The sequence below is a fragment of the Vicugna pacos genome, chromosome 12, assembly GCF_048564905.1.
Source record: "Vicugna pacos chromosome 12, VicPac4, whole genome shotgun sequence".
NCBI lineage: Eukaryota > Metazoa > Chordata > Mammalia > Artiodactyla > Camelidae > Vicugna > Vicugna pacos.
Genome location: NC_132998.1, coordinates 51,556,096 through 51,574,759, shown reverse-complemented (window position 1 = coordinate 51,574,759; position 18,664 = coordinate 51,556,096). Strand labels below are relative to the sequence as shown.

Genomic DNA, 18,664 nt, shown 5'->3' with positions numbered 1-18,664 from the left:
TGAAGTTATTATAGTAATTCAGGAGAGAGCGGAGATGACTTGGATGGCAGTGGATGTGGCGAAAGTGATGGAGTAAAAGTCTATTAAAATGGTACAAATGAAAAGGGCTTGGTGATGGGTTGGATTTGCGATCATGTGTTGAGGCAGAAGGGTAATCAAAAGTGATCTGAGCAGGTTAAGTAAAAGCAAAGTCACATCAGAAACATCATGGTAAAACTAGGAAACAACAAACTCTAGGAAAAAACCCTAAAGGCACCTGGATATCATTTTGTAAGATGTATAATGACATTGTGGTTGCATAAAAAAATACACTTAGCTCTGGAGATGTATATGGTATGGGTGAAATGACATAATGTTTGTGATTTCCCTTAAAACATTTTAATGAAGAAAGAAAGAGATACAGATGGAGCTAATTCTTGATAATTGTTGAATCTAGGAGTTGATAGTACAAGAGTTCATTAGACTGTTAGCTGTGCTTCTTTCTGACACTTCATGTTTTCTTTTTTGTTTTTTTTTTTAACACTTTTTATTGATTTATTGACACTTCCTGTTTTAAGAAAGCAATCAGAGAGAAAAGAAAGATTGACTGGTAAGAAACAATGACAGGTAGACTTTTCATGAGTGAAAGCATATTCCCCTAGACAGTGTGATGTGTATTTTCCAAGCATTGAGAGGAAGTTATGGCCTAACTGGGCTTCCACAGTCTGATAAATTACTAGTTATGAGTGAAGGTAAAATATAGGAATTTTCAGGCAAAGAAGGACTGAAAGAGTTTTCTGTTTACAGACCATTGTGAAAAGAATGAGTATAAGAATATACCCCAGGAAGAAGAAAATTTAACCTAGAAAGAAAGAAGCGATGGTGAAGCAAGGAATTAGGAAACCTGTTGGTAAATTTAAATAAACAGTACTTGTTAAGTAATCATGATGACTTAAATTTTTTTTTCCAGCAAACATTGATCTTTTTATTTCCAGAGTTCTGATTATTTTTTTCAGTTATACATTGTATATACATAGTCATTGTCACATTTTTTTCTGTGGGCTACCATAAGATCTTGTATATATTTCCCTGTGCTATACAGTATAATCTTGTTCATCTATTCTACAATTTTTGAAATCCCAGTCTATCCCTTCCCACCCTCCACCCCCTTGGCAACCACAAGTTTGTATTCTATGTCTATGAGTCTGTTTCTGTTTTGTATTTATGCTTTGTTCGTTTGTTTTTGGTTTTTTTTTAGATTCCACATATGAGCGATCTCATATGGTATTTTTCTTTCTCTTTCTGGCTTACTTCACTTAGAATGACATTCTCCAAGAGCATCCATGTTGCTGCAAATGGCATTATGTTGTCGGTTTTTATGGCTGAATAGTATTCCGTTGTATAAGTATACCACTTCTTCTTTATCCAGTTATCCGTTGATGGACATTTAGGCTGTTTCCATGTCTTGGCTATTGTAAATAGTGCTGCTATGAACGTTGGGGTGCAGGTGTCATTGTGAAGTAGGGTTCCTTCTGGATATATGCCCAGGAGAGGGATTCCTGGGTCTTAAATTTTTTTATAAAACTAACTGATGATTTAAAAATGATTTATATAAATAATATAATAGGTAAATGAAAATTCATAACAGCTAATATATACTAGCCCCTACCCTAAGCCCTTTTCAAGTTGTGACTAGTTTAATTCTCATAATTCTCAAGTAATTATGATCAGCATTTTTACTATTAACTTTATTTTCCTGAGGAAGGGACTGATGCAGAGTGATGGTTAGTAACTTACCTATTAAATATTAGGAAGAGGTAGAGCCAGCATCCAGATCCAGGTAGTCTAGCTCAGACCTGGTCACTTGACAATCACACGATTACTGAATATACAGTGTATTCAGGTCTTTATTTTCAAGACATATTGAAATACGGGTTAACTTTAGACTGAGTAAAGTCGTTACACATTGACATTTAAGTGCAACCACCGAAGGAGTAGATAGAAATAGAATGTACGATTTCAAAATAACAAAAAAAGATAAAAATGGAATAGAGAAAAAAAGATAGCTCTATTACAGAGCAGGAAAGGAGAAAAAAGAAGCAAAATAAAAGCAAGATGGCTACAAAACATTGGATAAGATAGCAGAACAGAATCGGAATGTATCTATAGCTATATCTTTATAGCTGTTTATACTACGTTTGCCTATTAAAATATAGAATGAGTAAAGTTCTTTTTGTTTTGTAAGGAAGGATAAAGGCAATGTTATTTGGTGAAATAGATTTTAAGGCATTCACATTATTGAGGCTGAAATTATAAAAGGATTTCACCTGGAAGACGTGAACCTGTATGCACCTGATAATGTTGACTATATGAGTATATGAGGAAGCAATTGGCAGCACTATGGAGGGACAACAAAATCAATGGGCCTTGTGGGAAATTTTCACACCTTTCTCAGGAACGTAAAGCAAAAAACCTAACAGAGATTTAGAAGATGTAAACAACACAATATTAATCTAATTGATGTATTTAGAACCATTTACCTAAAAATTAGGGTTAAATGTTGTTTCCAGGCATCTAAATCCATTACTTATAAAATTCATCAATTTGTACTAGTCTACAAATAAAATCTGAAGAAATACCAAGAATCAGTGTCAAACGGGCCAGGCTTTTGGCAATAAAGTTAGTAATAATAAAAAATAACCTAAAAAAATCACATATGCTAGGAAGTTAAAAACATACTTCTAAATTTATAGGTCAAATAGAAAGTTATGAAATATTTAGACATTAATGAAAAATAAGCCCACTGCTTATTAAATTTCATGGATGCAACTAAAGCTTTACTTAGAAGGAATTTAGAGCTTTAAAGGATGTAGTATAAAAGATCATACTTAAAACATGAATGATTTAAATTCATCAGCTGATCGTTTTATTGAAGCATTTAGAGAAAGAGCAGAGTATAATAAAAGAGGCAAGAAAATCATAAAGATTAGAAATCAATGAAATTAAAAAAATAAGAAATACTGGAAGGCTTAATTAAACCGTAAGGGAATTCTTTGAAAATATTATTAGACATGCCCCTGACAATCTGAATCAAGAGAAAAAAGAAAGTACAAAAATTATTAGAATTGAAATAACTCTATATGAGGGGGAATTTTTTAAAATATCTTTTTCTATTGAAGTATAGTCAGTTTACAATGCTATGTCGATTCCTGGCATACAGCATAATGTTTCAGTCATACATATACATACATATATTCATTTTCTTATTTTTTCATTATAGGTTACTACAAGATATTGAATATAGTTCCCTGTGCTCTGCAGAAGAAACTTGTTGTTTATCTGTTTTACATATAGTAGTGTGTATCTGCTAATCTCGGATTCCCAACTGAGAGGGAGAGATTTTAAAAAAAGAGAATATTATGAAGAATGTTTTCTCATACTTTTAAAACTCAGATAAGATGCCTAATTGTAAGAAAAATATGAGGTATCAGTAACCATAGAGATAGTGAATCACTCATCAAAAATCTGTCTTGTCACACACAAAAGCACCACGTTTACACAATTTCATAGATGTGTTTTAGTTAAACAGTTAGGAAAAGTTAAATCTCATCTCAAACAAACAAAAAAATGCTTCCCAACTTGTCTCAGTACGTTGCCCCACCCCAGGAAAGGAAACAGTTAACACTAGAAAACTTAGTACTACAATTCACTACCCTAATAGAACACAGGAATAATAAAAGAAGAAGAAATGTCATGTGAACAGATGTGATTGAAAGCATTAGAAAAATCTAACACTGTTCATGATATAATTCCTGGCAAACGATGAATAGAAGGGAATTTCCTTATCTGGCAGCAAGAATTATAGTTGGTAGTGAAACAGAAGCATTCCAAGTAAAGTGAAAAATAAGATAAAGATGACTTCTTCCACTGTCCTGTTCGGCACTGTTCTAGAAGTCCTGATGGAGGCCAGACAACACAGAACAGTAGAGAAAAAAATATTAGAATTACTTCAGAAAGTTGGCTTGTTTCAAAGTCACTTTACCAAACTCAATAAGTAGCTGAAATCAAAAATAATAGATTAGAAATAGGATTTTTCAAATCCCATTCACAGTAGCACCAAACCATAAAGTATCTGCAAGTAAATCTAGTAGAAGGTGGGCAAGGCTCATGTGAACGAAATTATAAAACTTAAAAGTGGGGTTAAGACTGAAATAATCAAGAGGAATTCCATGGACATGGATGATAAGATTTGTTTGACGGTGTAAAATTTACATGCAAATTTAGTGCAATTTTAGCAAAATCCCCAACAGGATGTTTGTAAGTGTGGAAAATGATCCTAAAATTCGTATAGAATAAAAAGGAAGTTTTGAAAAACAAATAAAGAAAAGTACTGATCTTATTTGACCTCACAATTTATTATTTGGTTTTAGTGATTACAGAATGTGCTGTTGGCACAGTGATACACATACTGACCAATAGAAGACAACAGAGATCTAAGTATAAATGAGAACTTGGTATATGGTGAGGGGCATTATAAATCAGTGGGAAAGGCAAGACTCTTCATTATCTAGTACTGAGATAATTGATCATCCACGTAGGAAAAAATAAAATGAGATTGCTATTTCACATTATTCACATAAATACGTCCTGCGTGGGTTAAAGCTCTGACTCTGAAAAGTAAAAGTTTAAAAACTTTAGAAGAAAGTATAGGAAAAATATCTTTTTGACCTTGAGAGCAATGAAAGATTTCTTTAAAGAGACCCAGAAAGCACAAACCCTAAAGGGAACATTTGATATTTGACTGCATTCAAAGTAAAAAAATTCTTTTTGATCAGGGACATAATGTACAAGACTAACACAGTCTAGGAGAAGATTTTTGCAAATCTAGTAAATGACTACTGTCCAGAATATCCAAAGGACTAGTAGAAATCATGAGAAAAGAAAGAGAAATGATTAAATGGAAGAGTGAGCAAAGGAACAGGACAGTTCGCAGAAGAGGAATCTATAAGCCAATGAAACGTGAAATAGTGCTCAACATCACCGTTATCAGGATGATGCAAATTACAGCTAACAACAAGACATCATTTCATACCCACTGATTAGCAAATATTACAAAACTGGTGAGGCTGTGGGGAAGCAGGGACTGCCATACATTGCTGGTGGGATGTAAATGGGTGCAGCTCCTTTGGAGAAATTGATCATGTCCATTAAAGCTGAAGGACAATTATAACATGAATTGGAAATAGATTGAAGCCTGTACTTCCTGGCCGTGGTTAATCCTAGAGTGGGAGGGAGCGGGGTGGGAAGAAGGGGGTGTCTTGCTTCAATGGAATAGCCATGTTTTACACAGTTAAAAACTATCTGAAGCGAATGGGGGAAAATACGAACATTATTTAAATCTGTTGGGAATATAAGAACAATGCACTTTTGAACTGTACTTTTCTATATGATTTCTATATGATTGGGATGTTTTGTAATTTCTTGAAAGAATTGAATGCAGAGGCTTGAGGACTGAAGTGATGGTTTTTAGGACATTGATAAGTAGCTGTTCCTGGAATGCATTCTCCCCTGAAATCTATATCCACATTGCTTACATTCTTACTTATTTTGTTTTTACTCAACCATCACCTTCTCAGGGAGGTGCTCCCTGGCCTTTGACATTTTCTAACTTCCTTTGATTTATTTTAATGTTGAACACATTACTATTTAACATGTTATATATTTGTATTTATTTACTTGTATTGTTGACTATATTGTATTGTTCGTATTCATCCATCTTTCCTACCAGAATATGAGCTTTCCATGGTAGGGATTTCTATCTGTTTGGTTTACTTCTATATCCTCAGCACCTGGAATAGCGCCCAGGGCAGAGTAGACCCTCAATAAATATTTATTAAATGAGTGAATGGACAAAGGAGTTCTGAGTTCTGACCCCTAGGTGGTGGAAGGCTGCCTGCCTCACTGAAAGATCCAGGCGGGAGGATCGGTGCAGGCGGGGTGCTGTGTTTGAATAGGATGGTGCTGATCTGAAGGGAGAGGTGGCATACATCAAAGCGAGGTCAGCAGGTAGTGGGAAATCAGGGGACTGAAAGGACAGCTCCTGTATTTACAAGCAGATGTACTTGGCTGTCAGTCCTTCTGAAGAAATTTGACCAGGCGTAAAATGGATAGCTTAATAAGGAAATTTTCTGTATTTATTCTATCTCGCTTAAAAAAAAAAAGACACTGCAATTCAGTTTACTACAAAAGATGTGCTCTATCTCTGAGAGGGATTAAATGCTACTGTTTTATCTATGGGCTGTGACAGTATTAAACAACTTTTACTGGTTTCTACACATTGGATCTGATTCATCTGTTGTTCATCGTTTATTGTGCAGGGCAAAGAAAGATTCATTGTTAGAGTTAAAAATAATAACAGCCCTGTTGAATGTATCTTCATTGAAGACTCTGATGTTGAAAGAGATTTTAAGGAATAAGGATATATATGTTTTCCCACGTGTTAGACTGTTGGCTAAATATTTCTTTCCAGACTTGAGGTTTGCTTGCTGTGGGGCTGAATGCACAAAAGGTTTTTAGGTGACTCTAGACCAGTAATTCTTCAACTGTAGTGTACGTATGCTTCAGTTGGTAAATTTGTGAAAAGGCAGATTTTAGGGCCCCCATGGAGAGAGAGAATTCAGAATTTCTGCAGTGTGTAGACCCAGGAATCTGAATTTTAAACAGTTACTCCAGGTGACTCTGATGCAAAACGTAATGAGACAACACTTGGAAAAAAAAAATTGCTGTTGGTGATGCTAACTTTTACTCAATCATTTCACTTTTTTGTCTGTATACCGATTATATGCAATAATGTGTCGTGTGTTTCATAATAATATATGCAAATAAAACGGGTGTTTTATTTGCAGTTTGAAAGCTGTAAATAATTATGTCTACAACAGAAAGAGTGGCACACAGAGAAATACAAAATCTGCTCTGCCAAGAAGTGGAAAATCTAGCACAAAGCGGTATACTAACTGGCGTGAAGATAAGAAAGTTACATTACTCTCCTATTGCTGCTGTAATAAATTACCAGAAACTTAGTGACTTAAGGCAACACAGATTTATTCTCTTACTGTTCTAGAGGTTAGAAGTTTAAAATGAGTTTTACAGGGTTAAAGTCAAGGTGTTGGCGAAGCTGGTTCCCTCTGAAGTCCTGGGAGTGATCTGGTCCGTGCCTTTCCAGCTTCCAACCACTTCTAGCATTGGGTGGTTTATGGGCTTTTTCTCCGCCTTTTTGCATCTTCCAGTTTCTCTCTGCTTCTGTCATTCTCATTCCTTTCCTGTAGTCAAAACTCCTCCTGCCTCCCTGTTCGTAGGACATCTGTGGTAACATACAAGGCCCACCTGAATGATCCAGGATCATGCCGTCATCTCAAAATTCTTAATTTAATCACAGCCGTGAAGTCCCTTTGGGTAATATTCACAGGTCTTAAGGATTAGGACATGGTATCTCAGGGGGCCATCCTTCAGACCACCACATCTATATTAGAAAGATGGGACCACAGCAGTGTGAACATGGCAGAGCCCTGCCCTTACCTTGAAGTGAGTTGAACTTGTAAGCTCCATAGTGAACTAGTAAATACTGTGCTCAGGGAATAAATGTGAAGAGACTTACAAGAAGAGAATGTACGGGTTGCCACAGTGCTAATTTCTTTGCCTGAAGCAAAATGCAGTTGTAAGATGTAACCAATCTATTATAACAGCATTTTTAGGACTCCAGCGGACAAGGACCTTCAAAGTTTATTGCCAGTTTATGGGAGGCAGCAACTCGCCGTGGGTCCCTGTTGGGTGAAAGGTACTGTGTTAACACAGGAAGGAGTAAAAAGAGAAACTGAAAAGTTGGACCCAATGCTTAAAGAATGTAAAGACCTATAGGAAGATGAGACCAGAGCACTTTAAATGTAGAGAGACTATGAACCCATAGAAGAAAGGCCCCTGGGTCCCAAAGAAACCCCATGGTGTGTAGCCAGCCTGTCTCAGCATTCTCAGAAGGGCTTTTTCACGAATCCTTAGTAAAATTCTATGCAAGGGGAAGGGGGGAAAATGCAAGTGGAGACAGATCATAAGAGCATCTTTACCAGTGACTGTACTCTGGAGTCTCCTTATAAAAATATTTGATACAAGGTGGAATTTAGGTCCCATGAAAGGTGTTTAAGTAACTGTTCTCAGAATAGCTATCCTATGGCTCTGTGGCATGAATTCCAAGGGGGAGACTCGTGGAGGGGCTCTGGTGTTTGTTTCTGCAGCGTGTGTTTGTCAGCATGGTAGGCTTGGAGGTGGTTGTGGTTTGGCTGTCCCCACGTGCCTCCCTCGTAGGACTGGGATTGAGCTAGTTCTAAATTCTCCTCCTTCTCAGAGTGGGTTCTTTGACTGCAGTGATGGAGATTGCCTATTACTGGCTGTTCTCCCTATGAAAGCTGCAGAACTAGTTTTTCGCTTGCAACAGTATGCTTTTCTGCCCACCAGCCACTCTGTCTCAATACATCGTAAATCATCTCCCTGTGTGGTTTTCAGTCGTGTTACCCTGCTTCTGACTCAGAAGTGGCTCTCAGTTTCTCGAAGCAGCACACCCAGGCTCTTCACTTGTGGGGTCAAGACCCTTCTGAAGTTCTGCCTCCTGGATCTGCCCCACCTGCTCCAGCTAAGCCAGCTCCTTCCCCTACCCCCTTGCAGCCTCCTCTGTGTGTTTATTGGCTCATACTTACTGCTCGTGCATCTGGATTCTGGTTCCTTGTTTCTGTCTAAGTTTTGTGCGCATTTATTTTCCTTTTGCTTAGCAATGAAAAGTTACTTTCCGAATTTTAAATAAGACTAATACTCCTGGGTTTTCGGTTTCTTGTTTACAACATCCTTTCCTCTTTGTATCCATATATTTGTCTTCTACTTAGTGCCAAAGACACCTGCTCCCTTCTCCCTCACTTGTTCTATTTTACTGGTTTGTATGAAGAACCCAAATCAAATTATATTCATGCAGGAGAATTAATTCATCTTTAGTGGTGGAGAGTTTAGTGACAACACATCATTGTTTTTCAGTTCTTAAAGAAAGGGACTGATTTTTTCCGTTAGTTGAATGGAAAAGTAAATCTGTTATTGTTAGAAGAGTGAAACTTTAAAACCATGAAATAATTTCTGTGTCTTCCAAAGTTCTTAATGTGCTCTTGCAGTGTGAAATTTTCTCAGAGAACAACGCTGGCAAGCCAGAAGGTTTATTTAACTTAACTTACCAAATTGTAAACGCCAAATCAGAGAAAATGTTATTCAAATCTTTATTTAACAGGTGCACTACTGTTGCAAATGGTTTTTTTTTCCCTTTTCCATTGCTGTATGGTGTAACTACACACCATTTCACATAATCATATAGCAACTTACCGTAATTCATTTTTTAACACAATGAATAAGTAAAATAGTCTGAGGCTTTAGAGAGATTCAGCTCTACTGTCCTTTATAATGACTCAGTGACTATAGAAAACCTTTTCAAATTCTTCGTCTACAAAATCAGAATTCCCTGCTAACCCCACCCTGATTCTACAAGTATTTTATAATGATAAATAAGACAATCTGTGAAGTATTTTGAATTATTTGAAGGAAGTCTCCAAAATTACTTAGTATAAAATTGTGTAATATTTCTGACAATTGCATGTGCTTCCTTATTTGCATTATATTACATTTGCATTTATGTTTTCCCCTGTCCTTTGAAATCTTTACTGCAATGAAATGGTAAACGGTGGACCATTGTATGGAAGAATTTGAATAACTGCTTGCTGCTCTTATTTGCAAGGTGCTCTGTCCCTGTTCCGATGAATCTTCATCTCTGTGGAGAGGACTTCTTTGAAGAGCCATTGTAAATTGCGTCCACATTGATTTTCTCAGTAAGACTTAGTTGCTGTATCTCCCCGCTGGACTGCAAGCTTCTTGAAAGAGGAGACCATGTCGCTTTTGCTTACCTTTGGACTTTCAGTACATAACCATTAATAGATGCTCATTAACTAGTAACTAACTAAATAAATAGACCATTGATGAAATCATTAAATGGTCTTTGATGTTCTTATTCTAAATTGCACGGCTATCAGAGACAAAGTCAATTTCAATTTATCTGAAGTTTCCTTCCATTATGACTCCTTTCCAAAGAATATTCTGTCCTAATAGTGGGAGATGTCTGGCACCAGTGCCACCTCTCGCACCCCTGCGAGCATAGACGGCGTTTCGTAGATCGTGGTGCTTTCTCCCCACAAGTGCAGATGTGGTCTCAGGATTGCTCGTCACCTGTCCTCTGAGAAGCCACTCTCAGCTCTCAGAATCGTTGAAACTTAATCGCCTTTCCCGTCATTGTGAGAAAGAGAGATGCCTTTTGGGGTTGATGATGTCTGCCTTAGTATTGTTCTCCTTCTGTGATGAAAATACAGTTAACCCTTGAACAGTAAGGTGGCTGGGAGGTGGGAGCGGACCCTTTGCACAGCTGAGAATCCACGTATAACTTTTGATTTCTCCAGACTTAACTACTAATAGCCCACTGTTGACCCGGAAGCCTTACTGATAACATAAGCGGATAACTAACACATATTTTGGATGTTTCATGTGTATCTACATGTATTTTCTGCATTCATGACATACCTAACCCTCTATTAATTTTTTTGGATATTTCTAGACTATGTGGTTCATCTGCAAGTTTTTTCAAATTGTCACAAATCTCAAAAAATTTTTCCAGTGCATTTACTGAAAAGAAATCTACACGTAAGTGGACCTGTGCAGTTCGAACCCATGTTGTCCAAGGGTCAGCTGTACTTAAAATCCTATAAAAAGATGCAACAAACATGCTTTAAGTATAGAGGGTTCATGGAACTACAGAGTAAAGGCTACTGGGTCAAACAGACACCCCTAGGAACATCAATTTGGGGCATTTAGGCTTCCTATGGGACCAAAATTACATAGCTCCTAAGCCTTAGTTCATTGCTACTGTGTATTACCACAAGGGCAGGGGCATAAGAATGTTTTTCCAAAGCCAGCTTCTATTTCATATTGGCTGGCTAGTCTTTCTAATTAGGACCAAGATCATGGGCAATTCAGGGGGAAAAAGAGGAACAGTCAAGAGGAAAGGATGGAGAATGACAGCGGAGCAGTCGGTAGGTACTTTCAAGGGAAGTGAAAAACGTCAAAGAGTAAAACTAGGTAGAGATACCAAAAAATCCAAAGACCTTTTCGCTATTTTCTTCTCAAAATAACTAGTGACTAGATGAGACTAATTTAGACAAATGAGGAGGAAGCACCAATCTCTCAGGGATAATATGGTGTGTAGATAATGATAAACTCTTGCCCCTGGAGGGAACTTTGTGCTGAGGCCCAGAGAAGTGAACTAACTCTCACAAGTTGACAGTACTTGGTGACAGTGCTGAGTCGCATGTTCCCGTGTGCTACTTCCTAGTGTAATATCCTTTCCACTGGACTTAATGGGCAGTTTGGTTTATATTGGTTGTAGGAAGAAGCTATGCAGAGGGAGAGATAAAGCCTGGTTAGCAATTTACATTTTCAGAGCTGGGCTCTTATCATGGCCTGTCAGAAAAGCAAATGAGTAGGTGTAATAAAATTATATTTCATTGCTTTTGAGTGATAACTCTGTTTATGAAAATTTGGTTTCCGTGTTATGATTAAGCAGAACCTAGTTACCCTAAAAGAAGAATAACAGCTGTGGTTTTTTTTTTTTCCCCAAAGTATAAAATGAAGTATTGCACAGCCAACTCTTGTTTAAACACACAGGGATTATACAGTTTGTGAAATATTTTGGACTTTTGCCCCCATCCTTTAGCTGGTCTCACTTGTTTCAACTGGGCATTGGAGTGAGACAGAGACAGATAAGGTCAATGATTGTTCTTAAGTGAGACTGGGACGACAATTGGTGTTACCTAGTAAGTAAGGGACTTGTTCAACAGGATGTTAGGACCAACTGAATAAATCTATCCATTTCTCTGCATCCCTGCTGCCATCTCTCTATTCCAAACCACACCATCTTTCACTACAATAATCTAACTCATTTCCTTTTATTTATTTCTAATCCCTCTTAATCTGTCATCTGCTCTGTAGCTTATGTCATCAGTTAAAATGTAATTCTGATTATGCCATTCTGTGGTTTAAAATCTTTGACTTGTCTATGCCCATGGCAGTAAATTAATATTCTACATTTTGGTTTGCAAGCCCTTGTTTAATTTGATTTGAAGTTTCTCTACTTCTCCAGGTTCACCTATCGCACTCTATCTCCTCACTTCTCTAACTTTGTCTTTCTGTAGATGTCTTAACAAGTGACCACTTGTATCTCAGTTCACCTGGTAGAGGTCAATCACATCATCCTTCTTAAACGCAGAAGTAAATTTATCACTTTTCTGGCTTAATAGCCCTTCATGAATTACCGCCAGTATCATAATTAAGTCCTATTATTTACTGTTCCATTTAAAATCACTTATCATTTGGTTATCACTGTTGCCTTAGGACATAATGTTTCTTTGGTCTGGGATATCCTCCTCCACTTGGTAGCTTACTACATCCAGCTTATCCACCAAAATTTAGCTGAAATATCTCCACCCCTGAGAATCCCACATTTTCATGAAAAAGTCCCTGTATAGACTTCCATTGAGTATTTACATACCTATGGAATTCATTTATTCACTTATTCATTCATCAAAGGTTTATTGTCTGCCTACTATGTACCAGGTACTGGAGGGGCAAATTTAACAAAATATTTTGACCTACAAAAACTAATAGGTAAAAATCTTTGCCCTCATGCAACTTACATTCTTGGAAAAAGGGCAGCAAGAAACAAAATGAGTGTGTGAAGCATATCTTTTGATAAAGGGTGATAAATGCAATGGGAAACAATAAAGCAAGGAAGGAGAATGGAGAATCCTGGAGTGGGGGAGAAGACTTCTCAGAAGGAACAGATATTTGGAAAAGTATCTGAAGGAAGAGAGGGAATGAGCTGTGGGGATGTCTAGGGGAAATCTCAAAAGCTGTGATGGGAGAACCTCTCTTGCATGTCTGAGGAATGAATTTTGAGAATAATGTCTTTGGAAAGGGAGGAGGGGTAGATAGAACATGGAGTTTGGCCTTAGATAGGAGCTCAGTCCTTCGTAATGGGAGTTCATTCCATCATATTACAGGAGTTCATCATTTGTAATGGGAGGGAAGGCAGAATGCAGTTACATTTCTCATATTGTATTTTGCTATTGATTTATTTGTTTATTTCCCCACATATTGTGAACCTCTTAAGAGCAGTAAGAGTAAATGTTTTGTTTATTGTGTGGTGGAGATTTTTATTGTTCTCGCTCTATGCTGTAGTACAATGCCTGGCACCCAGCAGGCACGCAATAAATGTTTGAATGAACAAATGAAGACACTGTACTAAGCATGTGTGCATTTTATCTTCTCACTCAGATTGGATCATTTCCATCAAATCTTGGCAAACAGATTGATTTAATCATTCTTTTCTTGTCTGGGCCTCCAGACAACTTGACTAACTGGTAGAGTTGATTGATAGGCATGGCTGTGTTCCTCCTAAAATCCATGGTGTCTCCTAGGAGTAAAATCAGTGACCTTTTGCTGCGTTATTTTGCAATGGTCCTGGCTATGGTTTTAATGTGAACTTAGGATTTACTTCACCATGAATCTTCAGAAAACTCTCCATTCTTCTCAGTATCCATTTGGCACTTACAGTTTATCATTCATGTGGCATGTATCATTATCTGTTATTATTATCCAACTTTTTGAGTGGGGATTAGATCATCATTGTTTTTTGTTCCCAATAATGCTTTGGACCAGAGAACACATATTCTTTGTCTTGAAGTTAGAAATGCTTAGTCCAGATCCTGGTGCAAAGCAATTGCCAAATAAATATTTGTTGAATGAACAAACGTATGAATGAATGATTCTTGTCTGTGGTGTATGCTCTTGGTGCAGGACCAGATCTCCTTTCCTGTTTCCTGTGCTTATCCCCTAGTTCTTACTGTCTTGCTTCTAACAGCTCATACTCAACCTCTGCACCGAAGGACTACCTTTGGGCCACTGGAGCTGCATCATCCAGATGCTCCAGGAACAAGAAGTGCCTGAGATTTAATGCCTGCCCCTTGGTAACCAGTATCCAATGACTGAGATGCAGGAGTCTGGAAGTCTAGCTCTCTTGCCTCAAGGTAGCGGAAACTCACCACTGCAATTTACCCTCTAGAGCTCCCAGTAGGATCAGGCGGAGGCCGGAACTTCACTTGAAATTACACCCTTGTTTGGCTTTATATGCTCCGTTATATTGCTTCCCTTGCCCCTTTGTGGGTTTCTCCTTGAGAACACTTCCTTAATAAATCACCTGTATACTCATGCTTTCCTTGGGGTCTGCTTTTGGAGAACTTAAGACACTGCATGTTGTACAAGCAGTTGATGTCAGGGGTTGGGGGTCATAAGCACCATCTCTCTGAGAGCGTTAGCTGTTGCAGGGGTTCTCCTGATAGTTTTTGATTTTATACCACTGCCAACCAAAACTGTAGATGACAGTGAACTATCTTTGATATTTCATTTGGTTGTCAGGTGGGAAGTCGTTACACGATTTCGGTAAATAATTGGTATTGAGTCTAGTAAATATCTCATTGAATTACCGCTCTTTCTAACATAAAGTCAGAATGTATTTTCCTTGACTTTCTACTCTTTTTGATTATACACATCTCTGTTCTCTTTCTTTAAGCAAGGATAATAAAGAATTAATTGTATAATCATATTTTGTATGATTGAGTTTGGCTTTCTTTTGTCTTCTTGTTGAATATAAATATCCAATTCCACATAGTGAGTAAACCATTTATTTTTTTCAGTGATTTGAGAAGAACATGAACTCCTTTATCTGTAAATTGGTATTGGAAATAATGCATTTTAGAGCTGAAAAGCACTTTAGCAACCAGCTGGTGGCCAACACCTTCATTTTATGAGCAAGAACATTGGAGACCCAAAGAGTTTAAGTTATTTGTTCAATATTACCCAGCTTGGTTAGTGGCAGAGCTGGACTAAAACCCAACTCCCAGGCTGCAGTATTCTCTGCTGCTCCACAAAATACATATTTCTTATTTACAGAATTGATATGAGGATTAGGGACCACATCTGTGAAAAATAGATTTAGCCTTTGGAAAGAAAGATGCTGGATAGCTTTATGAAAGCTTTAGGAAAGCTAATCTCATTTTAACCTTTTCTGTACAATTGTTGGTTTTGTTCAGTTTTATGTCATTTGCCTCAGGCTCCTTTCTGGCCAAGGACTAGATAATACACAATGCTTGATTTGAAAATCAATATTAAGTATCCGGATTGTGTTAGAATTGTGAATTACTTCAGCTGGTTTGGAGCCGAGAGCAGTTGGAGACAGCCCTCCAAAGTGGCAATCACTGATGTACGTGAAAAGTTATCTATTCCTACTTTGCATATTGGGAGTAAGGGTAGTTGGATAGTTTGTTCCAAAGAAAAGAAGAAGCATAAATTATATTTTTGTTCAGCCTGTTCATACTTCCAAAGCTTGATGCGATGTAATTTTGACAAACCATGAATTTCCTCTCCTGCCGAGCCGCCGTATCCTGCCTGCTTTCAGCATAGTCAGGGAACCATTATACTATTCCACCGTTTCTTCCTATCTCTAGCAAGCACATGCAAGTGATAACTTCGAATATTTATTTTGATGCAAGGTGTATAAATCTTCTCTGTGTCATCTTGTAAAGCTAGGAAATGGTGAGTTGCTCAACGTGGTTACTTCCGTTGTTTAAGCTTGATTCTTTCAGCCCCTGAATGCTTTGGTACCTGAACGAGAATACCGTTTAATTTTTATAGTGTTAGAAGTGATTTGTGTAGATTCATATATGCAGGGAAGATAAAATTCGAGTACCAAAAGGCTACAGTAACTTTCATGTATATTTTTAATTAGGTGCGATTATACGCAAGGCCTGATGCTATCAGAAGAGGTTCCGGGGACTACGCCCTCCATATAACGAAGAGACTGATCGAATTTTACGAAGACTACTTTAAAGTGCCCTATTCCTTGCCAAAACTAGGTAAGACTTTTCTTGGTTACTTTATTGGACGGGCTCCTTGAATGTGGAATTTCTTGTTTATGCATTTATTCGAGACATCCAGAAGCATGGAAGTTCCAAGGGTTGTATTTTTAGAGAAGATGAGTACTAAGAATGGTTTCTTCTGAAGAGGTAAAATAAAACTGAGTGCTTCTGAAGTCTTGCCAGAAAGTGCTCATAGAAATTAGGAAAGGCATTATGTAAGTTTAAGATGTCCCAGAGATAACCCAGATAGCTGTAATTTGTTGAATAAGTACTGTGGAGGGGTGCTTGCCAACATCTCATTTAATCTTGACAACTGCTATGCGGGCGGGTGCTGTTAGAACGTTTTCCATGTAAGGAAGCTGAGACCTAAGGGTCTTCCTTTTACTCAGAATGATCAGTGAGAGAAGGAGTTGGGATTGCAAGCTAGGTCTTGATGACTCTCAGAACAATTCAATATTTTATACTAAGAGGGCACTCACTGATTAGTTTCTGGTTCCTAATTTTCAGATGTCAGACTCACGTGTATTGGTTGTCCCTGAGATGCTTTTTTTACAGTCATCTTTTGAGCACACAGTTAGAGTAAATAGAATGAAAACAAGAAAGAAAGAAAATGGCACGATGGAGATTGTGTTCACCATGAATATGTTCACATTGCTTCCTTTTATGAAGGTAATAGGTTCAATAATTATTTGTTGAATGAATAAATGAGTGAATTTTATCTGAATTTGAATGAAACTGCTGCTTTTGCAGGGAGTGAACTGTGACTTTCCAGGAGGTGAGAAGGAGTATATATACCTACTAGAAATGCTGAAATTATTTTTTTTCTTCTCAGAAAATCTGTTTTGGGGAGAGAATATAGCTCAGTGGTAGAGTGCATGCTTAGCATGCATGAGCCTAGGTTCAATTCCCAGTACCTCCATTAAAAAAAAAAAAGTAATCCTAATGACCTCCCCCTCCTCTAAATAAACAAATAAAACCTGTTTTGAAATATTATATCACAACAGTTTTTTTGTTTCCCACCCTCCTTCCCCATCCATTGTCCTTCCCAAGACCATTTTTGATCTGCATCCTTGTAAGTTATTGCTTATTGACAAAAACAAAGTGCTTTCCTGATCAGAAGTATTAGCATTTGAAGCACACATTCTCCTCGCTGGAGATGGGCCTGTTACACTAAAGTACTTGCCTGATGTGTAGCTTTATTGGTCTTATAGTCAGCGATTCAGAAAGTAGAATAGTTGATATTGTTATCAATGGATGTGGTATACAGTTTTAATGAATGATGTTACAAAATTCTGAGGTCTTCTTGAGACATGTGCTCTTAGAATCCATAAGATTTTATTTCAAATTTCTAAACAAAATTTTATTTCAAATGGGACTCGTCTTTTGTTTTGTTTTGTTTTGTGAAATCTTCTTTCTTTTCCCTCTATATCAGCTTCCTTATTAGAATCGGTTGCACTGAAATCTCCCTGGTGGGCACCCAAGGCAGAAAGGAAGGCCTGACCTCATTTGCATGGGAGGTAGCACTGTTCTCTTCTGCAGGTAGAGCAGGCTGGGAACTTCCCAGCTTGACCCTAATGTAAAATTCACGCGTGCTTATCCTGCACATTCAGCAAGAGAAATAAAATGTGGATCTTTGTCCCCTTCAGACCAGCAATTAGTAGAGGAACTCAATCTATAATTTCCGGGGGTTCCATGTAACTGTCAGCTTGCAGCAGGAAGCATCTCTGTTCCTCTCTTTCACTCGCCATTGAACTGTGCAGGGTTTCTTCTGTAGAAAAGGACTTTGTTCACTGGTACTATTGCTTGTTAAGTTGCCTTACGGTGGATGTAACTGAATGATGCGGCTTACCCCCAGGCACTGCTTTTTCTATAGCTAGGGGAGTTACCACGGCCCCTGCACTTTGTAAAATTTCTCTATAAGCTCGACTTGTTTAATATGCCTTTAGATATTCAGATCTATATGCTAAGGGATTTATAAGCATGCTTTCTAAATGCTCCCAACATCAAATTCCAAAGCACGGAAGCATTTTGACAAATCTTTACTTTTTATTGTACATTACAAATTATATTTTAAATGAATTCTATGGAAACTAACTCAGTCTTTGTAAATGACGAATGTAGATATGTCCCAGAAATCAGCTGTATCTGCCTTGATGTTTCAGATCTGAGATGGTTTCCAAGACCCTTATTCTACCCTCCCTCCCTCCCTCCCTCCCCTCCTCCCTTCCTTCCTCCTTTCCTCTCTTCCTCCCTCCCTCCTTCTTCCCTTATTTATTCCATGAGCATTTATTGAATACCTCACATAGGCACTTTTCTATGTGATTGGGATGCAGCACCAAATTAAAAAAAGGCAAAAAATCACTTCCCACCTGGGGCTTAACATTCTATTAGGTAGAGATAAGTGTTTAAGCAATTAGGGATACGAGTCGCATTGTCAGATGGAGATCAGTGCTGTTAAAGAAAAAGCTAGCCTGAAGGGTCAGGAAGTGTGGGGAGCAGATGGGCCATGGGAGAAAGGCTGAGTTTTTTAAATGGGTGAGTATGGAAAGCTTTGTTGGGAAGTTGACTTTTGAGCAAAGAACTTAAGG

General features: G+C 37.8%; 1 protein-coding gene across 1 annotated transcript in view; it reads left to right on the top strand.

Annotated features, from left to right (window-relative positions):
- The window catches only part of TRHDE (thyrotropin releasing hormone degrading enzyme), a 331,308-nt gene that overhangs the window by 85,786 nt on the left and 226,858 nt on the right, over window positions 1–18,664 (top strand). Inside the window, exon 3 of the mRNA XM_072973927.1 lies at window positions 15,947–16,073. Coding sequence (XP_072830028.1) covers window positions 15,947–16,073 — 127 coding nt within the window. The remainder of the gene's footprint in view (window positions 1–15,946; window positions 16,074–18,664) is intronic.